The sequence below is a fragment of the Halichondria panicea genome, chromosome 5, assembly GCF_963675165.1.
Source record: "Halichondria panicea chromosome 5, odHalPani1.1, whole genome shotgun sequence".
NCBI lineage: Eukaryota > Metazoa > Porifera > Demospongiae > Suberitida > Halichondriidae > Halichondria > Halichondria panicea.
In genome coordinates, this window is record NC_087381.1 from 4,032,385 (window position 1) to 4,059,844 (window position 27,460).

The window sequence follows — 27,460 nt, forward strand, 5'->3', positions numbered from 1 at the left end:
AATAGAGTGCAACTTGTGAATCCGTGAAACACGAAATCTCTAATTGAGATAGGGTTGGCTGGAGACTGTCTGAGACTGCTACAATCAGTTTGGAAAGAAGGAAGGCTGAGAGGAGCTCCAAGCGTGGTATAGTCTGAGCTTGAAGTGGTGCAACTCTCGTCTTGGAAACGACAAAGTGGACGGTCGTGGTGGCCTCTGTCCTCAGCACCAAATAGACCACTGCAGCGTAGGCTCTTGTCGATGCATCACAAAATCCATATAGAGTCATGGAGAGTGGAGTACCATTAACATTGTGGAAGTAGCTTCTGGGTATCGAGACCGGACCACCTTCCCTGAAATCGGCCACCAAGTCCTTCCATTCTTGCATCAATTCCTCTGGTAAGGTACTGTCCCACTCAACTTTGTTCTGGCATAGCTTCTGGAACAGGATCTTGAACTTGATAGTAACAGGTGCTAGAAATCCCAATGGGTCGTAAAACTTCCCAATCAGGCTAACAACGTTCCGTTTGGTTGGTCGCAGACTTGTCGCGAGTTGAGCCAACTCCGAGACGTCAAAAATGAGGCAATCGGCAGTGGGGTTCCAGAGTACTCCTAGAATCTTGTTCTCTTCGACTCCTTCAGTGGGTGAACATCCGAGCGTAGCCTTGGCATACGTCTCGTCCTTATTCTCTTCAGTGGGTGAACATCCGAGCGTAGCCTTGGCATACGTCTCGTCCAGGCAGCTTTCTTGGGGTTGGGATTTTGTTGGTTGGATCTTCTGCACAGTCAATACGTTGCTGTAGCTCTCTTGAGTTGGTCAGGAATTTCCTGAGGTTGAATCCTCCGTGACGAAACATATCCTTAGCTTGGACGTATAGATCAAACGCTGCTTCTTCCGTTTCTGCACCTGTGACGATGTCGTCAACGTAAGTTGATTGGAGTAGGCGTCGAACGGTGCCCTCGTTGGATTCCAAGTAACCTTCCAAGTGAAACTTGATCGTGGCATTGAGTAGGAAGGGGCTTGAGGATACGCCGAACACAACTCTGGCAAATCGGAACACTTGTAACTCTGGATTGTCCTTGGTGATATCGTCTATCCAAATAAACCGCAGGACATCACGGTCACTGTCGTTAACTGCTATCATCAGAAACGCCTTTTCGACATCAGCTGTCAAGGCAATCGGATATGATCGGAATCGCAGCAATAAGTCGAGAATCAGTTGGTTGAACTTCGGACCTTTGTGCAAGCATTCATTCAGTGAGGGGCCGTCGGACTTGGCTGAAGCATCGTAAACAATGCGTAATTTCGTAGTAGTCTTGTCACTGCGCACGACGGCATGGTGAGGCAGGTAGTGTACCCGTTCCGGGTCCTTGCCTCCGATTTGGACAGTCTCGATGACTCCCTTTTCCAGTTGCTCCTTGATAGTGCGGTCGTACCGTTCCAATATTGCTGGATTCTGCCGGAGTCAGCATAGCATTCCTCGCATTCGTTTGAGGCTTAGTTGGTAGTTGTCCGGTAGAGGATCGTGGAACTCCTTCCATGGGAGCGACACCTTGTACCGTCCCTCGTGGAAGGTGATGTCGCTAGCAAATTCATCGTACAGGGTCTTTTCTTCCTTGTTTATGCCTAACGACTTGAGCTCCCAGAATGATCGTAACTGCTCGTCCAGCGCCGTGGACTCAAGTTCCTGGGTTTCGGCTCTGAGTACATGTGTGGTCGTCAGATTCATCGAGCATTGGGCTTGGTCTTTTGCTGGTGTAGGGCCAGACAGTACCCATCCTAATTTGGTGTGAATGGCGGTAGGTCCACCTTCACTCCTACATACACTTCCCGTTACTAGGTCCCAGTAATAATCGGAGCCGATAAGGACATCAACCTCTAGACTGGACCTCCCATCGGAATAATCGGCAAAATCTAGTCCCATAAATTGTTGGGTATTCTCAAAACAAGTAGTAATGTGCTGACCAACTAAGGGTCCACATATGGTTGGGACAACATACAGTGACAACGACATGGGTGGATATCCTTTCAAGCACATTCCCACATTCACAATCGTACATACCTTCGCTTGTTCTCGGTTGGATCCAAAGGTAGCAATGGAAAGAAGTTGTTCTCCACTAGGCTCCAATGCCAGCAGATTCTTGGCTCGTTCAGTGATGTAGGACTTCTGGCTGCCGCTGTCGAATAAGAGTCGAACTTCAATCGAGGTCTCCGATTTCGCAGGGTTGTGCACGATACTACGAGCGGTCTGTAATAGGATGGCATTTCCTTTGTCAGAGCATAAAGCGTTGTTGGCCAAAGTAGGTGTGTACGGGGTTGCATCGGGACTCAGCGTTGTTTCAGGTTGTACTGTGTGGGGTCGAGGATTCAGCTCAGCGACTTCTCGTTCACAAATTGACGTGTGATGCCGTCCCTTGCATTTTAGGCACTTGCTTGTGGATCGACAATTGCGGCCCATGTGGCCCTTGCGTAAGCAGTTGAAGCAACGACCACTATCTCTCAAAGTTTGTTTGCGAGCGGTGAGGCTGATTACAGTCTTGCAGTCGGTCGACGGGTGGGATTGCTGGCAGTAGCTACAACTTACTCCAGCTCTTGGTTCCTGCGCCCTTGACAATAGGGCAGAGGAAGTTTGACGGCCTCGATCTTGATTTCGGCGTGGTGGTGTATGGAAGGAGTTGGAGTTGGAGTTGGAAGCTCTCTCTCTAGCGACCAGTTCTTCTTCGAAGGGTTTAAGTAAGCTATCCATGTTCAAATCTGTGGATGCGACCTTACGGCTGACAATGAGACGTAGATCGGTAGGTAGCTTGGTTAGCAGCACAGAGGAGAGCATAGCCCCATACGATTCTGATTCCACTCCTAGGGACTTCAAACTTCTCATGTGTGATTCGGTGCTGTCGTAGAGTCGTCGCAGATCCTTCAGGTTCTGGTCTGATGTCACAGCCTCCACCGTCAACAGTGTCTCCATATGCTTCGAGATTATCAGTAGTTTATTGCCAAACCTTTTCTGCAGGATCTCAATCGCTTCTTGATAGTTAACGGACGACAGGGTGAGTCCGGAAATGGCATCATACGCAGTTCGTTCCACCAGGGACCTCAGATAATTGAACTTGTCCGTGTCTGTTAGCCCATCGTTATTGTGAATAGCGGACTCATATGAGTCCCAAAAGGTTGGCCATTTCATCAGGTCACCATTAAAGTGTGGAAGTGTTAGTTTGGGCAGTTGAACTCTCGCCCCTCGTTCAGGACCTCGAGTGGCCGTAGGTGGGACAATCCCTGGTGCTGTAGCAGTAGGTTCAGCTCTTTTGATTCGTGTCAAGGCTTCATATATTCGCTCCCGATAGTCATCGGCTTGTTGGATTTCATCATCAAGGGTTTCCTCTGGGGTAAGTTCAATAATCTCAGTATCTAATCCCTTTAGTGTTTCCAACTTTTGTTCGAGGGTCTGCTGAAGTAGAGACAGTCGATCTGGGTTTGGGTGTGTTTCTCCAAGAGCAACAGCCAGTTGACCCAGAGTGCGCGTGGCCGACGCCTTGTGGCCAGCGCGTATTCTTCTCTTCCTTGTTGAGACTTCTGTGTCGGTCATTGCACACTTATGTGCGCAGACAGCAGAGTAATCCGTTGAGTAGTCTTCGCAACTTGTTCTTGCACACTTTCGTGGGCACCAATTAGGACAGTAGAGTGATCCGTTGAGTAGTCTTCGCAAACTTGCTTTTAGACTTCCGATTCCAATCCGGTTCGAAGGACCATGTAAATAATCAGAATTCACTCTTACTTAACCGTTCAAACTGTTATTATTTTCGTTATACTACAGGATTCAATTAGATTGACTCTTGTTCATCTTTCATTCATTTCTCACAACATGTGTCTGATCATGTGATTACAATACTGATGACATAATGTGTAGTGTGTGTAGTGACACAATAAGGTGACACAATAACTAGTAAGATAACATAATTTCCAACACCTGCATAAATTTGTTTTGCAAGAACATGTTCATTCTTTTTTCTGCTGTTTCTAGTCCTTCAATTTGCTGGCTAAATTCTTCCCTTTTTTTCCATCGTTTACACAAGTTGTTTTCAAAAAGAATCACGCTTTTGTGCTGCCACTATTGCCTTCTTTTTATTTTGGTATTGTTGTCGTCTTCTTTGCTTTGACTTTATAGACCGCTGTCCTCTACAAGGTGACACCTACAGGGCACGAAAACAGTAACATTGTAACAATTGTAAATACACTTACTTGATCTTTTGGCCTTGAACTTTTGGCCTTGAATGCTTTGTGGAGGAGTCTGATCAGTGAATGTATGATCTGTAATATTCAACTTAGTGCCTGCTAAGGATTCAGGGAGAGGAGAGGGGAGAGGGCAACAATGAAGGGGCCATTAAATACATACTCTGCATAAAATAATAATTATTAATTATGATAGAATGTAGGCCTACGTATGTCTGCTCACCATCATTTCTGCGTCTTGATGGTCATATCCCTTGCTCATCAAAATATTGAAGCAGTGATCAGATGATCCTGGGTCTTTAGATGGGCTGCTCATGATCTGAAGTAGCAAAATACAAATCTTGATGCGCTTTAATTCATATCTGTTCACATGCGACCTCTGACCCCAGATTGAGATTTGATGGCAACCAATCAGTATTTAGTGGAATCCCAGTTCAGTACAGTGTCTAATATCTAGATACTGATATAAGTCGCATATCATATTATTGAGCCCTCTATTGAAAATAGTTAGCTAGCTAGCTGCAGGAATGTGTCGGCGATCTTGCCTCACGGCGGTCTTGTCTTGTAGGCAGGAATGTGTGTGTTGTGTTTGAGTGTTTCCTGACCGGCGATCTTGCCTCACGGCGGTCTTGTAGGCAGGAATTGTGTGTTGTGTTTCTGACCGGCGATCTTGCCTCATGGCGGTCTTGTAGGCAGTCTTGTAGGCAGGAATGAATGTGTGTGTGTTGTGTTGAGAGTGTTGTGTTGAGAGTTTGCTGCTTATAATAGTTGTGGTTGATTATTTTACATGTATACGCTATACTTATATATTATGCTTATGTAGGAACCAAGAACTTTGAATTGAGCTCAAGCCTGCATGCTGAGTCTACAGTGCTGAGTCTACAGATCATTGTAAACAATTGTAAACTTCATATGTCATTGTAAACTATGTGTAGATTTCTTCAAGTGTTCAGTGCAGAACACTCCACATATCAGACAAGGCTATGTACACTGCATAGTGCTATGCCCCATTTACAAAATTGTACACTACTGTACACTAGGACATCTGGCCCTGTGATATGTGTATCATTAGTATCCATTTACTCTTAGGAACCAAGAACAGCTGAACAGACCAGGAAAACGCGAAAACGTTATCGTGAAAACAACCCATGGAAAAATCGAAACAAACAATATCAGCAAAATGTACAAGAAAAGGCACTGAGAAAAGGATACTTGAAATGTGCAGAATGGTAATGTGCAGAATGGTAGTTATATTGAAGGTGGATCAAGAGGTGGGGTGATGGTACGTATGGCAATGGAAGCAAAATCAATCTGACGATCCACCACTATGTCATGCTCCATGAATTTATATTGTGATCTGATCGATAATTGTACTATACATAATTATGTTTCACAATGTTTTAATAATAGCACAACATAATTATAATGCACGATAAAAAGTAATGTTATTTAATTCGAAGCAATGGTGCTACAACATACACCGATAAATTACCAAATGTTTCAATGCATCTGGAATAGACTACACGAGATTTTATGCTTGGTGACTTGACAGTTGTCCAAACCTGAACAGGATTACCATACCACAACTTGCACGGATGCCAACCAACCATACATGTACACTCCAGAAAGTACTCAATTTCCGCCAAATGAATCACACCAGAACGATCCACTAACACTAAAGACGATGTCGAGATCCTTTTGCGCCGATTACAAAATTACCAATAGCTAACGTCTTGCTATGTTTGCAAAGAGGTAACCTACTATTAGTCCTATTAGTCCTACGTGCGAGCAAAAACCGTATGCTAATACCGGATATACTAAATATAGCTATCCGTGCACCTTGGATGTGGGCTTGGATGTTGGATGTACACAGAGATACTAAGAATTTACAGCCTTCTTTCCCGGGTAAAAAAGTGCTAAGCATGGCTGCAAGGGCTGTTGATAGTTCGTCTCCTGCTCCTGTCAAGAAGGGTCTTAAACGTGCTCGACCATCTCGATGCAGTAAAGAGAAAGCCAAGTAGTTCTATGGAGGATATGAGTATGGATATAGGTAGCCTTGAAGATCAAGATATAGATGTACTACTACTTGAAGTTACAAGCATACCTACGTCTCAAGTGAATTAAGGACTGGGTCCTTCAATTATTGCTGATTCAGCTAAAACGAAGCTCCGCCCACGCTTTTTACCAGCAATTGTGCATAAAAATGGATCTCAAACTGCTTAAATCTTTAGCTCTAATTCCGGAGTCCTAAACGCTCCTTGAAGCACTTACTTTTTAGTGTAGTAGCTAGTTCTAAGGCTAGTACAAACAGTAATATTCGCTCCTTCAACTAAAGGTGAGATATTCTATAAAACATAGTTTTCTAACTTAATTTTTTACATGTAAAAGCTAATAACTTACTCTACGTAGTGCAGACGGCTCCTTCCGAATATTACTGTGTGTACTAGCCTTAGAACTAACTACTACACTAAAAAGTAAGTGCTTCAAGGAGCGTTTAGGACTCCGGAATTAGAGCTAAAGATTTAAGCAGTTTGAGATCCATTTTTATGCACAATTGCTGGTAAAAAGCGTGGGCGGAGCTTCGTTTTAGCTGAATCAGCAATAATTAAAGGACCCAGTCCTTAATTCACCTGAGGTGGCTACATCTACCTTACCTGTATTGATTTGTAGCTAGAGTGTTAATATTATTATGACAGTATACTAGTCATATTCATGCAGTAGAAAATTTTTTTAAGTACGTGCTTGGTACTTGGTGTATATATGTATCTATTTATCGAATAGTTATAGCTTTATCATCTCACAGATGAAATGGATGATAATTTGCATACGTTGTTGAACGAGAAGTATTAGCTGTTTGAAAACTGTTGACGAGTGCTGTGAAGATGGAGAAAAATGGATGATATACCTACCATTATTTTTAACAGTTGTTTATTTTCGGTTCAAAACCCTTGCATATGTATTGTTAACAAAGATGGGGCACATCGTTATCTGCCAAGATATTTTACAGTACTGTTGCTGAAGGGATGTACAATGGTCCCACGGATATTGAAGAATATTAAAATATCCTGAGGAGGTTCGATTTGTTACTAAGAATCTTCGGATGCCCTTTGAAAGAATCATGCTCTTTATGGCATATTCCCGGCATATTCCCAACAATATATTCCCAGCAACATTAAACAGCAACGTGATAGTATCGCCTTTAATTGCTGTAAGGCATGTAAGGAGCTACTACATAGCATAAATAAGCTATCGTTAAAGTCTAGGAGTACAACGAGTACAACCACTGCTCTAATTATCCCATAGCAAAATTGTTCCCATAGCAAAATTGTCCCCTGTAAGCCAAAAAGTGCGTCAATAAGACTATCATTGAACGAAAGGACATGTCTCACAAATTGTCTAAACTCACAAATTGTCTAAATTGCAACCATTTGACTGTGAAGTTAACGAAAAGCAAAGTGCTGAATTACTGCAAATAGTCTCTGAAATCGACAATAATGGTTCAAAAATAATGGTTCAAAAGTCATCAATGAGCTAATTGAAGAGCTAATTGAAGAGACAATATTTTAAGAGAGGCATGGCACCAGGACGTCATAGAGAGATTGCAGTATGAAAAAGATCAGCATAATTGCAGTAAGAGCTGTTGTTTCAGGGCAAATAAAATCACATACCTATCTCTTCTAGTTTCCAGGGCAGGGCAACTAAAAGCAAAGGTAACAAGTGGAGCAAAATAAGTATAAGGATGGGAAGTTCCTGAGTATTGGTTTTCTCGTTGCAGCTCTGGCAGTGTACTGTCGTAGTCCGGCAGCATATGCAGCCCTTTTGAGTTTCAAGATGGTGCAACTTCCGTGTGTCCGTACTGCAAATTTGGAAGGTGCTGGTGATTGCACACCAAGGATTAAATTGATCAGGACGCGCCATGTTAGAAAAATGTTAGAAAAATGTTAGAAAAAAATGAAGCTTCCAAGAAAACAGAAAACAGGTATGATAAAGTTGCTTAAACAATTAACTGTGTTTTAAAATAGTGATAATCGATGAAGTTAAGGTGTGTAGTTAATATCAGAGCCCTTAATATTCACTATATTATTCTAAAATTACAGGTTGGAATGAAACTAATCTGGACTGTGCGATACATTGTGCGATGTTTTGTGGAGAGATGCCGCATTACACCAATAGCAAGCCGTTTACACGTTGTTCTCATGGATTCAATTCACCAGTTTCATGTATGCGGTTTTGAGACTGATGCGGTTTTGAGTCTTCTAATATGACGATGGATGAGTGGCTCTAAACGTGGAGCATACGGGTGTGTTATCTCGTGTGTTAAGTTATCTCGTGTGTTAACGAGATATGTTTATGTACAATATTTTATTTTTCAGTTTTCTTGATGGTTCTGAAAGCATTCAGCCGTCCTCTCCTCTCTCCATACACTGGAAAACTAGTACATTTTATCATTTGCCCAAGTCATCAGGATGTATAATTATTGTATGGTCGCTACCAAACACACGCACAAAACACAAAACACACGCACACGCGCACACGCACATCCACACACGCACATCCACAGTTGAAAAATATGGTATCCGCACTGTTTCAGTCAAGATCACCGGAAAGAGGAGGAACGAGAGATTTTCAGATTGGGGAAGTAAACTTCGGTTGGTCTGTGCTTGAAGATTTGTACTCAAGAGAAATGTGTCGAATTCAAAGTGGTCAGTGTTCAAGAGTGCCCAAGCTAAAAAAAAGTCACATAGTTCGAGAATCTTGGACCCGTTTGAATGTGCAGCGTTATGGAGGTAAATTGGAAGTAATTATAAGTACATGCTTGCATGTCCCCCGTTTAGCAAGACGAAGTACTGGCTGAGTTGCGCGAGTATGCTCGCAGTAGTCCTACACCGAAAGATGCTAAATCAGTGGAAGCATTGATTCAATACCTGGAAGCTCTGAATAAGTTGTTTGAGAAGTCTTTGTTAGGCAGGAAAGTAAATGTTTACAACTGTCCAGAATGTCAGTACGAAGGGTGTCTCTACAGAAGATGGAAGGCAACAAGCGATGGAAAGTATTAAGTTTTATAACTTATACCTTTTATTTAAAGGCCACTTAATCCTGGATATTTTATCAACCCAAGACGAGTGCCGTTGAGACTATTTTTGGGCAACTGAAACACACAACTAGTAGTAATCTAACGGCTGCTAATTACGAGATGGCAAAAGCAACTCTCCTCACCAAGTCTGCTTGTGTTTCCCAAGGTAATGGAACAGCTATTAAGACAATCTGAACTAGCCAAAAAGAAGAAATAGTATGTTGGAATTCATTTCTAATTGACATTTCTAATTAATAATTTTTTTCAATGCATACACTTTTAATTCATCCCTTAACGATACACTACCATCTATTACTTTACTGTTTTCTATGCATGTATACTGCGTAGAAATTCATTGCATCTTGCATTAAATACTTTACTAGGTTCAATAGGGATATTGTCATCGATCTCGGCTGCAACGTGTATAAATTCATGGAGCAATGGAGCAAAATTTGGTTGGAGTTAATTTCTGTATTAGCAATGTCAAAAAGTTTATCCCCATGCTGCCGATAACGTTTATTGTTCAACTGTTCAACTATCTTGATTTCTAAAGTATTCATCCATGACCAAAAGATAGGTTTGAAGAATGTTAGACCTCCTCGATCCAAGTACTGAACAACAAGTGCTTATCCGAGCTAGATAGTTTCAATGCATTAGAAAAATCTAACTGTTTGGTAATCTCATCCAGTCGCATTTCGTTTTTATTCACCTTTTCTTCTGCCTCGCGTTGTAATCCCTTCAAACGATCTAATGTTGACTTCAATGCCCAGCCACTTCAATGCCCAGCCACAAATTCTATGCACAGCTGTACTATCCGAAGGCTTAACATCATAATACCATAATGATCGTTGGAGATAGTACTAGCCATTTCTTGTCGAACGCCACAATGAATGGAGTTTAAAACAATTGCAATTACAGATTGCTGTGTTTCATAGAAACCTGAACCAAAGTCTTGTCTTTTCTGTTTTTTTCTCCTCACAAGTAAGAGACCAAGCCACCTTAAAAAAAGTTCAGATTCTTTGGCTGCAAAACTTCCACATACCTGGTACAGCTTTAGGTACTCATCCACAGAATACTTGATGTAACCTCGCTGGGCAAACATTCATGTACTCCCACAATTGAATCTTTTTAGAAAAGCTCCCCAGACAACTCTTTGTCAACTTGAATAATCACATCCTTGGTTATTTTACATACATCAACATTTACATCAACATTTGACACTGTCGCTTTCTCAGTAGCTGTTAATAGCACAGTTTTGGTTCCATTCTTTTTACGCTTCTTTATAGCTTTAGCCTTGTTTATAGGCCCTCTCTTACTTGTTTGGACTCTCGCTGAATTTACAAGTACATCTACAGCTTCAGAACTTTTTAAAGCTGCAACAAATGGGTGTACAACACATAGCTAATATATCACATGGCATGCAAGCTAGATCAACACACATCAGGCTAGATTAACAGCAATATTAGACTACATGCAGCTGCCAATTAGTGACCAGGTCCTAGTCCTAGCTAGCTAGCCGGATAAATAGCGATATCGACTATTAGCTACTACTCACCTCTCTTTCTAGTAGTTTTCACCTCTTCTTGGACTAGTCCTACCTCCATCGCATAATCAGAAACGGTTTAGAACTTTTGCGCCTCTCACGTGCAAATCTATTGCGTATTTTTGTATGAAGCTATATTTATGCTCGTGGGCTGTTGCATGGCCTCTTCTCTTATACGCCCTTGGTAGAGGCAGCCACTAAGTCATGATGAACACCTTAAAAAGTAATCCGCCATGCTTGCCTCTACCAAACTAATGTTGTGGACTAATGCTGTGGGTGCAGTTAGCAAACATCATCTCTGCCTGACGGTTTGTTTGATTAGTCTCAAATTGTCTGACTGTACGAGCTTAATCACAGAGCTTAATCACATGAGGGCCACTTAAAAACACTCCACTTAAAAACACTCTTGCAAGCTTCTGTCCTTTGACCTCCCACACGAAACTCTCGCCAGCCTACACTCACAGCTCATCACTTCATGGACGAAGGCGAAGGCGAACACCACTGTCTACCAGAACTTTCAAAAAAACTAAGAATTCACCACCACGTAATATTTGCTCTGTACCAATAATATTGTTGAGCATCTTTATTATACTCAGGTTTATACTCAGGTCAGTTATTTTCAGGTCAGTTGTCCAGAGGCATCATGTGTTTGACGTTGAGCATGCGCATTAGATTGATGAAGCAGTATGCCAGCACCTTACTCTCTAGACCTCAGGTGGCGGATGGTGTGGCTCAATTTACATGAAAGAAGGGCAGCACAGACCCTGTCCATTTCAGAGAGAACGGTTGTCTAACCAAGTTTCAGCCACTTGCTCACGTCCTATTGGAGATCCTCAAACTACTATCTGAAACCCCTAGTAACCCCTAGTACGTCTAAAAGAGCAAGTTGTATGGCAAGTTTTGAGTCAGCACTATACAACATGCATGCAGCGCCCTAAAGTATAATTATGGGATATACCATGTCGCTTTACAGCAGTCAGATGAGTTGAGAGCAAGATTTATGGCTAAGATTTCTACGTACGATCCTGGAACTCTAATTTGGAGTGGTCATGATAAATGAGAAAGTATGGCTACAGTATGCCCTGAGGGGTACGTCCTATTGAGCTTGTCCGAGGAGTTAGCCATGATGGAATGCAGGATGTTTTCTTAGCCCAAGGGAAAATCAATGGGAAAGATTTGGTCATTTTGTTGAGGACTACTACTGAGTTGTTGACATGACAGGGGCACATTTAGTATTTTTACCCACATACTCACCTGACCTTAACCCTGCAGAATTAGTTTTGGTAAAGTTAAATCAGACAACAACACACTTTTCCATTCCAGACACTGTGGTTACGATGTGGGAATTCTATTACAAATTTGTAAAGTGTGTACCGTCGTGATTGACTTGCACTAATTTTACTTATGGTGCACTTCCCGTCAGATATGCTTAGGTGAGATAGCATTATTTGAAAAATATCGGTATCGGTAGCAAGGACGACATATGTCGTCCAAAACCCTCATTTAATAGTTTTGTTTCGCTAGTGATTACCACTTAACACTACGTGCATGGTTACACTTTTTTCCCTACGTTTATTTACACCATGCACACTCTTGTGTGTATTGTTCTCTTGTGTGTATTGTTGTAAGGAAATCGATTTTTAACATTGGTATAGTGTAATTGATATTCAAATAAGTATACTAGTTATGTACTGTGCAGATCTGTCCAGATCTGGACCCTCATGGCAAAAAACTCATAAATTATTTCAAGCCACTATAATTATATCTTTTTCTGTTGCAAGTCATCATCAGAACAAGTCGTCATCAGAAGCTTGATGAAGCTAATGTGTGCTAAGCTGGAAGGTACGATGAACTACTGCATGTAGGCATTCCGGAAGTGAAATTTTTTCGAAATATTTTTATCCGCATAATTGTTCGTGGCACAAAGTTGTAGAGGACTTAAAGTGTTGTTGAAGGACCTCAAAACGCTTTCTGGGGTTATCAAAGGTGCTGATTAACGAGGTAAGCTTTGTTTCTTCCCTTAGTGAACGCTTTTACCTGATGTTTATATGAAACTGTGGAGATATTCTGAATGCAAAAGAATGGTACTCTATCTTTCTGAAAGAAACACATACATAATTAAACCATCATTAGATACATAGCCTGGCATGCCTAAATCATTCTGGGAGTGTACATATTTGACGCTAGACAATAAAAGGTCTGTTTACATAGTGACTATTTGTTTAGATAGGTTCTAATTTCCGATATCAAGGATCTGCACCCGTCCCACATAACTGTAGAAGACTCAAGTGTAGTTTAAATACCTCAAAATTTAAATACCTCAAAACGCTTTCTGAGCTTATCAAAGGTGCTGATTAACGAGGTAAACTTGATTTTTTTATATGATACTGGAGATATTCTGGTAAATTTTGGTACTCATTCTTTTTACATGCATGTAGTTAAACATACATGTAGCCTGACAGTGTTATGCTTATGTCATTCTGGGAGTGTACATGTTTGACGCTAGACAATAAAAGTTCTGTTTACATAGTGACTATTTGTTATATAGGCACTAATGTCCGATGTCTAAGGTCTGTACCTGTGGCACAAGACTGTATATAGACGACTCAAGTGTTGTTTAAATTATCAAGGGTGCTGATCAACAAGGTAAGCTTGATTTTTTCCCCTTGGTGAATGTTTTCACTAGGTTTTTATATGACACTGGATTTATTCTGTGTGCAAAATTGTACATAGTTAAACCATCATTAGGTACATGTATACACATAGCCTGTTATGCTTAAGTCATTCTGGGAATGTACACTGTATATACAGCTACACAATTAAAGGTCTGTTTACATGTGACTATTTGTTTATATAGGCACCAATGTCTGATTTCAAGGATCTGTACCCCACCCTGACGTCTGTGGGGCTAACGTCTGAGCGTCTCTTGGCAGTAGCAGATGATTCTGACCAAGGATCAGATATTGAAGCTCTCAATGTGCCTGCATCACATATAACAAACCAGTTTGTTTTGGAGCTGTATAACTTCATGAACAGAAATTCGCCCTGCACTTTCTATGTGCTGTGGTGTTGGATGTCATCCTTGTTTTCAGCCAAACGCGAGCAAGAAGAATTTCCTACCATCAAATCGATTCGGCAAAGTGTGCTTCGCTTGTCTGCAAAGTTTATGAACCTAAAGAAAATGCCATCCTCCAGTGACAAGGTCACCATGATTGCTGAGTTTAAGGCTCACTTATACTCCTTACCTCGGGTCTTTGTTTCACAAGGCAAAGTTGTTGTTTCCACTGATACTGGTGGTGAGGGCAGTAGTTGCTCATCATGTGCAGAAATGAAGAATGTTGTAAAACAATCAAGACAGAAAATGTACGCTGCTCGAAGGAATGGACAAAAGCGAACTAAAAGGAGAGATGATACTATTAAGGATCAGGCCCAAGAACTCAAGAAAGACAAGAAAGCTATAGACATGCTCCAGAAACAGGCCACTAAGAGTGCCAAACAAGTGACTTCACTCAAGGCAAAGGTTGATCGACTGAGACACCGGGCTTCCTATTGGAAATCAAAGTTCTCAGAAATCAGTGGAGGTGAAAACTGTGAGGAACTGGATGAACTAGAACGAGAGTACGGACAGAAACAGAATCTACTTGTAGAAGAAGTCAGGAAGCTTGAATATGACAATGCTGAACTAAAGGACAAAGTTGATGAAGTGATGTCAGACAATATTGTCACATTCGAAGGGGGGAAATACACCAATGATGTCCGTGCTTGTTGTTATGAATTGCTTTCGCTTAATGTTGGTGTCAACAATGTCCGGTCAGTGATTGAGAGTGTACTGACAAATCTAGTGCACAAGAAAGCTGACCGTCTACCCAAAAGAACTGCAGTCTGCCAGATGATGCTCGAGTGCTTGACAGTCGCTCAAGCACAACTAGGTGAACAACTGGGCTCTGAAGATGGTGAGCACTACACACTACAAACTGATGGTACGACCAAGCATGGCCACCATTTTTCCACATTTGATCTGGCCACTTCAGAAGAAACATACACTCTAGGGCTGCGACACGTGTTTTCAGGGTCAGCACAGACAACATTGGATACTTTCCGAGAGATTCTTGATGACTTAGATGTCTTGATGACTTAGATGTTGTGAGACAGGAAATTGGGCAGTCGAGCGTGTCATCAAAGATAGTATATAAGTTGAAGAACACCATGTCTGATCGACATGCTGCCGAAAAGCTCTTCTCTACTCTGTTATCTGATTACCGAGCTAGTATCCTACCTGACATTGTGGACAATTGGGACGATATGACTAGTGGGGAACAAGAACAACTTACCCGGATGAATAACTTTTTTTGTGGGTTACATTTTCTGATCGCCTTAGCAGACTCAGCAGAAGAGACACTAAAGGTATGGGAGGCTGCAAACAGTGAGGAAGAAAGCACCCCAAATTCGAGGAGCTCAGGAACACAAAGGCTCATACGGACAGCATGCAAAGCATTCCACCACCGCGGGTCTGAACAGTCTGGTTGCTCCACTCATTTCAGAACCTTCTTACGACAGAATGGAATAGCAAGGCTACCACTAGCTTCCTTTATTGGCAATAGGTTTAACATTCTATTCTATGATGCTGCAGGAGTGTTCTTCTTGAAGTCACACATGACAGAATATTTGTTGAAATACCATGGGGCAAATCTCAACCTACTCCTGCAAGCTGTTCTGAAAGACCTCAAGTCACCACTTCATATCGCAGGGTGCAAAGCTTTGGGAATAATTGACAAGTTGGTTAGTGGTCCTTTTTGGCGCTACTTGCAGACCTCTACATTGTCAATCCTGAAAATGGGTGAAGTCTATACCAAGATGAGAGACAGGATGCAAAAGTGGAGTGACGACGCTCAGTGTGTTTTAGACAACGAAGCCATTTTGTTCCCAGAGACCACATCGTTTCAGGACGAAGTGATGGATGCATTGTACGCTGAGACAGAGAATGATGCACTAGTTCAGGAGTTGCTTCAATTGTTATTTAAGAGCTTTGCCCTAACAATGGAACGACTAATGCCTGACCACTTACCTGGAGGTGAATTCCATGCTGTATCAGATCCTGTCATTGTGGCACAGACATCATCAGTACCTTTGAGTAATGTAATGCCAGAGCGGGATTTTGCCCTTCTCGACAGGTTCATGGGTCAAAAACCAAACGCTACTTACATTGCACTGGAGTCTATGATCTTATTCTCCCAGAACAAGACATCTGCTTGGCTCAGACAGAAGAGTGAGGAAGAAAAAGAGACTTCTGAATGCTTCTCGTAAACTCTCCAAAGTCCACAAACAAAATTTTCGGAAACGGACTGACGAAATCAAAGCAAAAAGGTTGGAATTGCTTCTGCAAAGAGAACGTGAGCTGTCAAAGAAACATGAGAAGGAGCTAAAGGACAAGGAAGAGCTAACTCTAAAGATACAAACTTATGGCCTTTGGACCAGCAGTAGTGAGGTACAGCTACAGTTGAGTAAGATGAAGACAAAGAAATCAAAATTAGAAGGTGTGAAAGCCCAGATCAACTTTCGCCGGAAAGTGCTCAGTCAGCAAAATGAAAAGCACCTGTTCCAATTTTCTCATGATCGTCGGCCCTTGACAGTTCAAGAACTGTGTAGCAACCTGTCTAAGTTGCTTCTTCCCGTACCAACACATGCACAGTCAAGAGTACCTGAACACAGTGATCTTGTGAGAGACCCCGAACTACTTTTGTATAGGCGAGTCAAACATCTGTTCACCGTTGATGGCACTGATGTTTGGTACAGTGGAACTGTGATTTCCTATGATGCTGTGTCTAAGCAATTTAAAGTAGCATACGACAATGAAGAAGAAACATTCTCTTTTCCTCTGCTAGATGATTTACTTTGTGGTGACTTAAAGATTTTATAATGCATAGTCATGTCTTTTGTCATTTTTATAATCTATATTTCTGTGTCTTTTGTCATTCTTATGATATAATCTGATTCTCCTGTCTTTATTCTCTATGTGTGTCAAATTTGATGTTATAAAACTCAATACAACCTTAGAAATATGTCTTTAACTAAAGCCTACAGTTGGAATTCAATTGGAATGTGCGGTTTGTGCCATTTCCTGTGTTCTAATTTAAGGAAATTGTGGAGAAATTTTACAACACTTATAGTGTGCTAATCAAGCTCTAACTCTGCAACAGTTGAACCAATCGCTACTTGTCATATATCATTTTGATCAGAAAAGACTGTAGAATAAGCTAGTGAGCAAAGCTATTGCATGCAGTGTAGTTTGAATTTCCTGCGAAATCACTACTGCATGGTATAATGTGTATAGTATAATTGTGTTTACTGTCTCCTATAGGTACGTCAGTAAAACGTGCTCAAGTTTGCAGTGACCCTTTGAAAGAAGAGTTGTTACCAACATAATGGTTTCTATTTTTAGGTATTTTTGGTTTTCTCTAGGCAGACTATCTCAGCAAACGCCCTGAAAAAAGTACTTTTCAAGTAGGTTGAATACATTCAAGGTTGAATGTTGAAGTGAGTACTCACACCACTAAACCACAAACCTGACTAAACCAAAACCTGATATGATCTATCTACATGTGTAGGTGGCTGTCACAGCCTGTCACATTATGCAGCACTAACTTTAGATGTGTGTGGGTGTGTGGGTGTGCATGTGTTAACCCTTTCCCGGCTTTAATTAAAAAAACAAAATACAGAATAAATACATATTTTTCTACAATGCATTGAAATCACTTGCAACTATTTCCTACAGGTAGCCCAGATCCTGGGGGTACCATGACATCATCATCGTTACCTAGCAACTGACCACCCCCCACTAATTAACGATTTTTTACACATTTCACATTTCACAATTATGAACATAAAGAATATTGTATGAAGGCATGAAGTAACTAAAAACACTAAGTAAGTGTTCTCAATGTTCTCACGGTGACATGGTTCAATCAGGATCAGCAGAAACTTCTCTGCGAGGTCGTATCGGCAGACGCTCTTTTCCCGGGAAATGTTTTCTTCACCTGTTTTCTTCACCTACACACAGGTTTACAAGTTCAATGGTGGCTCATGATGTCCACTTGTGTACTAACTAGACTAAGCATACCATACTGAAGCTATCCAGACTACATATGATACTCCATAGTTTCTTACAAGGTCCAGGACTTTGGTTCATGCTCAGGAGCTTCTTCCTCCGGCTCTTCAGGCTCTATGTTTATAGCTTGACCTCTGAGAAGTAGTTTCCTCTCTTGGTATGATCCCAGTCACTATCCTCTTACTCAACAAGGCCATAAGTATCGTTATTCTCACTGTCTAGCTGCCCTAAGTACAACCTCGCTGAGGTTGTACTACAAAGATCTTGAAGCCATTATCAAACGGTCACTTTTCTTTCGACAGTACTGCACAAAGCGTACCTCGAGGCAAGATATTAAAGATACCATGTGAAAGAGCAGCCCAATGCGCATGTGCTGGTACCTACAGCGTGCGCATAGCTCCAACACAGCGCCCACAACGATTTTTTGAAAATTATCACTACCGCTGCCGTCATATGACGGCTAAAGCCGGGAAAGGGTTAACTAAAATTTAGCTGCTATTTTCAACATTATTATTACAATGCCTAAAGCATATTCTACACTACTTAGCAAACAGCTATACATCAGCAAAAGGAGAATTGTTAATTTATTCAGGACAAGTGGAGCAAAGGCGTTGAGTGATTTTGAAACAGTCCTCCTTAAGAGAGCTCCACCCTATAGGAGTTATGATACAGTACAAAAAGCCAGATATATGTGTGCAGGCCTGACCATTTTGCGTCATAACTCATGCGATCAGACTCGCATCTATGGCAAAAGAATTGGTGTGTTGTCATCGCGTGTCGCGTGGTATGGAAGACGCACATTTGTTCAGCGTACTCTACTGCCAATTATTCAACCATTTGATGGACAAAATCCTCGATCTATTGTAGTTTAGTTTTGGACTTGTTTTTTTTTTTCTACCACCGTATTCCCCCGCACCGTATTCCCCCGCAACACACACACCTAGAATAATTGTAGCTCATGCATTCGATATCGATAGTATGCATGAGTACATAAGACATGCAGGATAATTTAAGATAATTTAACTAGAATCTAGTATAATGTACACTATAAAATAATCGGAGGTTTCACATAGATAGGAATCTGCTTAACGGCTTTAGCCGTCATATGACAGCAGCGGTAGTAATAATTTTAAAAAAATCGTTGTGGGCGCTATGTTGGAGCACCAACACATGCGCATTGAGCTGCTCTTTCACGTGGTATTTTTAATATCTTGCCTCGAGGTACGCTTTGTTCAGTACAGTCGAAAGAAAGGTGACCGTTTGATAATGGCTACAAGATCTTCGTAGTACAACCTCAGCGAGGTTCTAGGGCAGCTAGACAGTGAGAATAACGCCTTGTTGAGTAAGAGGACAGTGACTGGGATCATACCAAGAGAGGAAACTACTTTTCAGAGGTCAAGCTATAAATATAGAGCCGGAGGAACCAAAATCCTGGACGTTGTAAGTTACTATGGATTATCATAATTATGTCTGGATAGCTAGTCTATTAGTACACAAGTGGACATCATGAGCCACCATTGAACTTGTAAACCTGTGTGTAGGTGAAGAAAACGTTTCCCGGGAAAATGCCTCGCAGCATGTCACCGTGAGAACATTGAGAACACTTACTTAGTTACTTCTTCATGCCTTCATACAATATTGTTTATGTACATAATTGTGAAATGTGTAAAAAAAATCGTTAATTAGTGGGGGGGTGGTCAGTTGCTAGGTAACGATGATGATGTCCCCCAGGATATGGGCTACCTGTAGGAAATAGTTGCAAGTGAATTACAAGTGAATTACAATATGCATGGTTCATGAGATATGTATTTTTAAAGAAAGTATTTTGTTTTTTTAATTAAAGGGTTAAGCATTGATTTGTTCGAGTCTCTCTGTTTCTTAAAGTCATCTAAACTTATGGCATGCAAATCTATGCAGATTATGCTTAACCCTTTAACCGCCACGGGCCACGATCGTGGCCCGCAATAAGTGATTTTTTTTGCGAAATTCTAATTCTGCGATACTTAGGAAGTAGCTCAAACTACGCACTACGCACATCCCTGTATAGAGGAAGAGCTGTAGAATCATGTGCAATTTAGTCTAGAATTTTCCAAGCCACGTTGCTAGCATCTTACCCTAGCATCTTACCGCACCTTACCGCACGAAGTTTATAGCTATGGCTAGATTGTTTACTTGTGCCGATGTGCTTGAACAGCTTGAGGACGCGATGTATCCTCTGGTGGGAGAGGGGATAGTAGGATACCTCCCAAAGGCTACCAGCAGACGCTGATGTACTGTCTGGGACTGCATGACATGGACCTAGACGGACCAGGACGGTGAAAGTGGGCTGACTATAGTATAGCTAAAATAGACTTAGCAGTAATGAACAGTCTTTATCCACCTTCTCTCTGATGTCAAGATATAATTATCTTAGCACTGTTACATGTGAAAATCAAGCTTAGTCAAGCCTTTATGCTGATCCATGAAAAAAATTTTTTGGATTTTATCTCACTGCTGGCCAGGCATTTAAAATGATAAAAACAGGTGGGCGCAATAACCGTGGTTGCTATGGCAACACATGTTTCTACCGGTTTGAGAGAATACCTTCACATTGATACTCATAGTTTTCACAGTTTCCGCTGTGGCCGTGTTAACGGAAGCAGCGCGGTGAAGTCATAGTCCACATTCATCATACTGCCATTTCAGTTCTGTAGTCGGCATCCATAGGTAGGTACAGGTATACAACAGATCACTTGCAATAGCACAGCACTATATCTACCTATTAAAGATGGCTGCCGTCATGTGCTAGGACTCGGACTCGGACTCATGCATCATCATGCATCGACAGCCACGCTGCATCGACAGCCACGCTTTGTGGTTTAGTGGTTTAGTGGTGTGAGTACTCACTTCAACATTCAACTTTGAATGTATTCAACCTACTTGAAAAGTACTGTAATTATTTTCTTTAAAAGGGTGCAGTCCATAATATAAATTTTATAGATTACGATCTTCGAAGATTATTATGCTCTATTTGTATAGCCTAAACTGGGTGAAAATCTACAGAGAAGAGTACCTCTGTAGGAAGCAAAAAGATGAGATTGTTGTGATAGTCGACTACCCTTTTTGTATATAGAGAACTATTGGATTAAAACTTTGCTTTCCAATTATTTGTGGATTTTTATTAGCGATGGATTATTGTATATAATTACTGACCTGTTATACATTATGTTCACCACCTTTTCACCTTCACCATTTTTTTACTATTATAAATATTATTTGCCAGTGAACTTATTTGCCAGTTGCCAGTGAACTTGTTATAATTATAGTGAGGTTGATTGATGAAATCAAACAATAATTATTGCATTATGGTGCATTTTTCGGACGTGGCCTATGTTATATAATTAAAGAGGGTAGTTTATTTTTAAATTTCGAATAAACTGTGGAGTAGTGGCGTTGAACCTACATTTTCATTTTGTATTACGGAATAATTGCTTGTACTTTATATACGTATATAATTATAATATGACGTCATATTATTGAACGATTAACCCTTTAACCGTCGGAGTGAAATGTCTGTAAATTCTCTATCGAGAATGCCCATACAACATGGTGCAACATGTGTTGCCATAACAACCACGGTTATTGTTATTACGCTCACCCGTTTAAATGCTCGGCCAGTTTAAATGCTCGGCCAGCGGAAATCAAAAAATCAAAAAATTTTTTTTTATGTATCGGAGCAATACAACCATATACCAAACCATATACCAATAGAATGCCCATACAACATGGTGCAACATGTGTTGCCATAACAATCACGGTTATTACGGGTTATTACGCTCACCCGTTTTTATCATTTTAAATGCTCGGCCAGCGGAAATGGATCAGCCTATCATATGGATCAGGCTATCATAATGGTATAAAGGCTTGACTAAGCTTGATTTTCACATGAATGTAACAGTGCTAAGATATCAATTTGAAGTACAATACGTACATGTATTACTATATCAGTGAACGATCTATGAAATTTACAAGCTCACATAAAGACTGTTCATTACTGCTAATGCTATACTATACTTACTACTGATATTCTAGCTATACTATACTACTTGCCAGAGTCACATTGCCAGAGTCACACAGTGAGCCCTCTCCTGGTCTTTCACCGTCCTGGTCTAGCGTCTAGGTCCATGCCCAGACAATTCATCAGCGTCTGGCATAAATCTGGTAGCCTTTGGGAGGTATCCTACTATCCCCTCTCCTTCATAGGCACTGTCATCAACATCTGTCCTCAAGCTGTTCAAGCCATCGGCACAAGTAAACCATCGGCACAAGTAAACAACCTAGCCATAACTATAAACTTCGTGCGGTGAGATGCAACATTTTAACATAGCAACGTGGCTTGGAAAATTCTAGACTAAATTGCACGTGATTCTACACAGGGATTTGCGTAGTTCGAGCTACTTTCTAAGTATCGCAGAATTAGAATTTCACAAAAAAAGTCACTATTGCGGGCCACGATCGTGGCCCGTGGCGGTTAAAGGGTTAATCAAAGTGCGACATGCGATATACATGCATGTGTTCCATTTCTTCAAAACTTCAAATCCGTCATTGTGCACAAGGATACGCATAATAATATACTGAAATGTTGAAAATTTAATGTTGCTTGTTGTCATTATGTTGAAATGTTGCTTGTTGTCATTATGTTACTGTCATTATGACAACTCGTAGTCGTTTTTTGTTGCTATACATGCTAATAATTTGACATAACATATAACATGCACCACACAGAGAAAAAAGATGTGCTAATTTAGCACGGAAAACCGAACGTCTCCAGTTTTAGCACGTTTGCACATGATGTGCTAAACTGGCACATGTGCTAAATTCTGATGTGCTGAAACAGCTGTGCTGATTGTATTGTGCTAAATCAATTTCAAACATTAAACAACAATAAAAACAACAATACATCAATACAGTATTGATGATGATATACAAAAAAGGTTTTTTAAACATAGTTAGTTAACCATAGCAAGTCTGCACTCAGTTCACTGCAATTGTAAGATACTGCCTTTGACTGCGTGAAGTAGAAAAATATGTCACATAAAGCCATAACCAAGTATAAGAATAATTAAAGTGCGCATAGATTAGGTACATACCATCAGTCATAGCATGCATGAACAAAGTATGCTAATGAAACTTAAAATTATTATAGGGCGAAATAAGAAAAGCCTTTGCTGTGATCTATGACAAATGCCGAGTGCATGAAAAAGTACATGAACCAAAAGCAAAGAATTGTAGCTACAGAAAGAGTCCTATAACACAATAAGAACAAGAGGAAGAGTACGACACTCAAATAACTCAAATAGACTGTACACAGGAGGCAAACTCACTATTGCATGTAACTTGAGATACAACAATAACAATAACAATGCTGATAAGGAAAAGCAATGAATAAAATTAGTGGTAACCTCACTAACGTATTCATCCATCATCGCTAAGATTTACAGTTTATACAACAGCATGTGATTGTGACGTAGGTTAGACGTAGGTTAGACAGAATGCTTACTACTGCTTAGTGGAGTTGCGTACTCTTCCTAATGAACTCTTAGTAAGTCGTTTTTACGCACAATTAAGTTTGCGAGACTATGATAATGCAAATGAGTTCTTGTTGTGCTATTATAGAGCAGCATCAATATTCGGGCCCATCAATTATCTCCTATAGAGAGCATATAGAGAGCAGATTGAGAAGTTGTCTTCCGACAATACTCATTGTAAGGGTTTACTCATTGTAAGGGTTAAACAACAAATATAATCCAAAGCTTAACACGAAAGTTGCGTTGTCCTATATAAATATATTGATAGAATTGTTAGCTTAAGAAGAACAGCTATACAGCTGCAAGGCCGGCAGACAATATGCTACAGGTGGCAGTATAGATTTGCATTAATTAGGAGGGTGTGTGGCAATCGAAAATCGTTTGCGCGTAAGGATATTGGGATTTCCGTAGCAGCAACTTTTAACACTTACAAAGTGGTAAATATAAAGTCCCCGTTACATACACTGATAGAGTACATACACTGATAGAGCGCAAATTAAACGCTAAAAAGGACGCTCAAGATAAGAGCTTTTTTCTGTTGTTACATTTTACTTTGGCCACCCATGCAGCTATGGTTATCACGACATTTTGCAGCTTGCTAGCTTTGCTACATGTAAGTTAGCTATATAGCAGTTATGCTAAGATTATAGTGCAGTCAATGGTGCGTTCTATTCTTTGTTAGATCTATGTAAAACTATAGGCTTATAGCTAAGCATAATTTAGCTTGGTATAACCGTTACTAGAGGATTGTCGCTATGCATTCAAAAACACAGCACACCGCATTTGTAATTTGCAATGGTAATAGCAACGGTACAGTAAAATACGCACTATTAAAACGGAAACGCTTTAAACGTACTACGTGCACAGAATGGGATCATTTATTATAATTATTAACCGCTATATACGTATAATTATAGGCAGATAGCTATACTTTAGAGGGGCTTTAAGTCAGTGTTGCTTTTTGGGCAAAGCCACTATACCTAAAACATTGTGGCAATACAGCAGCATAATAATAATACATACCTCCAATTGTGTCGATACTTTACAGTGGTCTGGTCATACAAGGGTGTTCAGTATAATGCTCTCTCCAACACGTGTCACTTTCAACATCATTCTGCAATTTTTTTTTCACATCAATTCTTACAACAATAATTATAGTATCTCCAAAAAAGTACGACCACCATTTTGAAAGAACTTTAGACGTGAGAGGGAATTGGGTGTATTTTTGCGAATGGCGTGGTTTCACTCTGTGATTATGTGGCAGTTGGCGTCTGACAACTATAATGTGTACGTGTACGTGAAAAGCAGTAGATCTAGTATGTACAATGTATAATAATAATTATAGTAATATTGAAACATAGCATCAAGTATGTACAGCATATAGCTAAGTAGCTAGTCTAGCTACAATACTCGAGGTGACTAAGCAGGGTTTTATCTAGTTGGGGGGGGGCCCAGAATGCTCAGCTTCCCCCCCTCAAAACAGAGGGGAAAATAGGAAGAGAAATAGAGGAGAGAGGGAGTTTGAGTACTAACCCAACATTATCTAGATCGACATGGTCTTTAAGCCAACCATGGCTAAATTAATCATCCTCTAGCAAAGCCAGAGGATGATTAATTGGTCATCATCTAGTCTTACCACAAATCTATCCATTGCTTTTGTATATAATTAGAACATGTGGTTTCTAGTGTTCTATACACTATAATTAGCTACCAAGTTACATGGAGTTGCCTGTCAATGCACATTGCTAAGAGTACATTGCTAGGCACCAACAATAAACAATATAGGGAGGGGGGGTGACCAGAAGTGGGAGTGGCCTAAAATTGTTCACACTAGCGCGCAGTTCTATTTCAAACTTCCCCCCTAAACTTTAAATCCTAGATGAAACCCACTAGGATTGTCTCTTTGTTTTGCAAAACGTATACTTGCAACGGTAAATTGCAACGCTTTTAGTACAGTTTTAAAATTATAAACGTACTGACGTACTGCATAAATGAACTTATATTGACCGCTTACTGCATCTATACAATAATAGTGCAACGTACACTATGACAAGTACAGTTGAAAACGGCAGTGGAATGGAACTAAGCTTTATGGGAACTAAGCTTTATGTGTTTAAAAATGTGTTTAAAAATAGCGCTCCGGACATTCACCGGGACCAGAGTAGCCTCACAGTAAACAAGCCAGAACTCAAGCGTGGCTGTATAGTGCGCATGCGATGTATCAAGCTTTAAAATGAAACTGTATTTAGCTAGCTTCAATGCATGTGTACAAGGTTTAATTTATACTTCTTAGCTTTTACCCAACTAAGCTTTTTACCATTTGAAAATATGTCACAATAATTAACTTTTTTTGTTGCGGCTATCTATCCTAGCTAGCTGTAATAGCTGTAAACGCAGTGCCATGGCATCCAAGTGAAAATACACACACAAACAAACACACTTACTATACCGTCTTTCTTCTAATTACGGTGCCACTAAAGATTTTCAGTGGCGCACAAATAGAACAAGAAAAAACCATAACTCTAGTTTGGCACTTATAATATTATTTAGAGTGGTGCTTAGCAACGTAGAGTACTATAGTATAGCTGTTTCAACGAGGCTATCAGATCAGTTGTACATGTAGCCTCGAATTAAGGATGCGTTCTAATTATGTAAGCGCTAGCAACTAGCCGCTTAATTGTTTGTGAACTTGGCCCTTCAATTAGAGTGGCGCTGTAAGAAAGACAGTAACTCGTGGTTGGCTTAACTCCAGTTTAATAACTCACTTATTGTGCTATGAAACTTGGGCAATAGGCTTCAATTGGTTTCCACTTTGTTTGAGCCCCATTCAACCTTTTACTTGCTTGTCCTTCCTGCATATTATATTGTAGAGTTATTACAGGGTGTCATACAGGATTTTGAAGTAGAGGGGGGGAAATATAAGGCATTCTTTTAAGCTAAAAAAATCAACTGCATGTTATTTCAATACCCTGGTTAGTATAATTATATGCAGGCTATGGACACTCCAGTCATACAACATTACTATTATAATACCTGAATGCAAATTTCAGGGGGGGGGGGGGATTGGAGCCAGAGGGGGATACTCCCCGTGTCCTGGTACAATAATTATTATACGTGCAATTACATTGTACAGCATTGTTCAGCATGTTGAGGGAAACTTACCTAGTTCCACAGTTTTGTCAAACAGCTCTTAAACCATGTCTAAACTCAACTTCTTTTTTTCTTTGTAAGAACAGCAAATTTAAAAAATCTTTGTTGCTATGCAGCTGCAGCTGCACATCTGTTGTACTGCATGCCCTTATTTGGTACTGAAAACAGCACGCTGTGCTGAATTAGCATGTGTACCTGTTTCAGCACACCCATTACATTTAGCACAGTCCATTTAGCACATGTAATCGAACATCAAAATTACAAGCTATGAAAAAGCACACCAATACAAACACATAGGCTGTGCTATATGCCTACGAAACAGCACATGTAGCGTGCTGAATCACTGTTTAGCACACCACGGTGCTAATATAGCACACGCTCAGGGTCTAAAACAGCACACCTCTTTTCTCTGTGCATTTCTTACTATGACATAATTGTAAAATTAACAATATAACGTAACTTGACTGGGAATTGGTGTAGTAACAGAATTTGTTATAACTTGATAGTGTTGATAGTGTCAAGGTTACACTATACTTAACACATGTGATGGTTATGTTACTAAAATGAAATGAATAATGTTATTCTGGCTTAATGACAAAATGTTACTGTCATTATGACAACCCAACATGAACTTTGTACCTGCTAATTTGACAAACTATTTGTTACTGTGACATAATTGTATATTTAACAATACAACGTTAACTTGACCAAACAAATTTGATAGTAAAGGGAAGGGAAGGATTGGAAACAGGGATTTCGCGCGGCCCATGCGTGTCGCACCGGAGGAAGTACAGCTTGGTGCTTTTATATTGGA

The 27,460-nt window shown here is 40.5% G+C and overlaps 4 protein-coding genes and 2 long non-coding RNA genes across 7 annotated transcripts; 2 read left to right on the plus strand and 4 right to left on the minus strand.

Moving 5' to 3' along the window:
• Window positions 1-671: 671 nt before the first annotated feature.
• LOC135336737 (uncharacterized) lies at window positions 672-1,440 on the minus strand. Its single transcript, XM_064532592.1, has one exon. The coding sequence runs from the start codon at window positions 1,122-1,124 to the stop codon at window positions 672-674; it is 453 nt and encodes a 150-aa protein (XP_064388662.1). The 5' UTR covers window positions 1,125-1,440.
• LOC135336735 (uncharacterized) lies at window positions 1,440-7,234 on the minus strand. Its single transcript, XM_064532591.1, has 3 exons — window positions 4,431-7,234; window positions 4,217-4,371; window positions 1,440-4,167 (listed from the first exon to the last, which is right to left on the minus strand). The coding sequence occupies exon 3, from the start codon at window positions 3,561-3,563 to the stop codon at window positions 1,446-1,448; it is 2,118 nt and encodes a 705-aa protein (XP_064388661.1). The 5' UTR covers window positions 3,564-4,167; window positions 4,217-4,371; window positions 4,431-7,234; the 3' UTR covers window positions 1,440-1,445.
• A 5,411-nt stretch (window positions 7,235-12,645) lies between these two features.
• On the plus strand, window positions 12,646-15,239 carry LOC135336730 (uncharacterized). Of its 2 annotated transcripts, none has more exons than XM_064532584.1 (3): window positions 12,646-12,825; window positions 13,373-13,470; window positions 13,682-15,239. In XM_064532584.1, exon 3 carries the CDS (start codon window positions 13,688-13,690, stop codon window positions 14,960-14,962), a length of 1,275 nt encoding a protein of 424 aa, XP_064388654.1. In that variant the 5' UTR covers window positions 12,646-12,825; window positions 13,373-13,470; window positions 13,682-13,687; the 3' UTR covers window positions 14,963-15,239. The 2 variants fall into 2 exon arrangements, with proteins under 2 accessions (XP_064388654.1, XP_064388655.1); XM_064532585.1 differs by lacking the exon at window positions 12,646-12,825 and adding an exon at window positions 13,156-13,186.
• On the plus strand, window positions 15,031-17,140 carry LOC135336732 (uncharacterized). Its single transcript, XM_064532586.1, has one exon. The coding sequence runs from the start codon at window positions 15,031-15,033 to the stop codon at window positions 16,126-16,128; it is 1,098 nt and encodes a 365-aa protein (XP_064388656.1). The 3' UTR covers window positions 16,129-17,140.
• A 556-nt stretch (window positions 17,141-17,696) lies between these two features.
• Window positions 17,697-18,464, minus strand: LOC135336711 (uncharacterized). Its single transcript, XR_010394908.1, has 2 exons — window positions 17,989-18,464; window positions 17,697-17,858 (listed from the first exon to the last, which is right to left on the minus strand). It is a non-coding gene; the product is annotated as an uncharacterized LOC135336711 (long non-coding RNA).
• A 4,596-nt stretch (window positions 18,465-23,060) lies between these two features.
• LOC135335732 (uncharacterized) lies at window positions 23,061-27,033 on the minus strand. The gene is made up of 3 exons (XR_010394599.1): window positions 26,659-27,033; window positions 26,262-26,348; window positions 23,061-24,610 (listed from the first exon to the last, which is right to left on the minus strand). It is a non-coding gene; the product is annotated as an uncharacterized LOC135335732 (long non-coding RNA).
• Between the last annotated feature and the right edge of the window lie 427 nt (window positions 27,034-27,460).

What these genes read in the sequence shown, in the direction of transcription:
- LOC135336735 (XM_064532591.1), bottom strand. Translation starts at nt 3,563, where the DNA reads ATGACCGACACAGAAGTCTCAACAAGGAAGAGAAGAATACGCGCTGGC.
- LOC135336732 (XM_064532586.1), top strand. Translation starts at nt 15,031, where the DNA reads ATGTCTGATCGACATGCTGCCGAAAAGCTCTTCTCTACTCTGTTATCT.
- LOC135336737 (XM_064532592.1), bottom strand. Translation starts at nt 1,124, where the DNA reads ATGATAGCAGTTAACGACAGTGACCGTGATGTCCTGCGGTTTATTTGG.
- LOC135336730 (XM_064532584.1), top strand. Translation starts at nt 13,688, where the DNA reads ATGTCTGATTTCAAGGATCTGTACCCCACCCTGACGTCTGTGGGGCTA.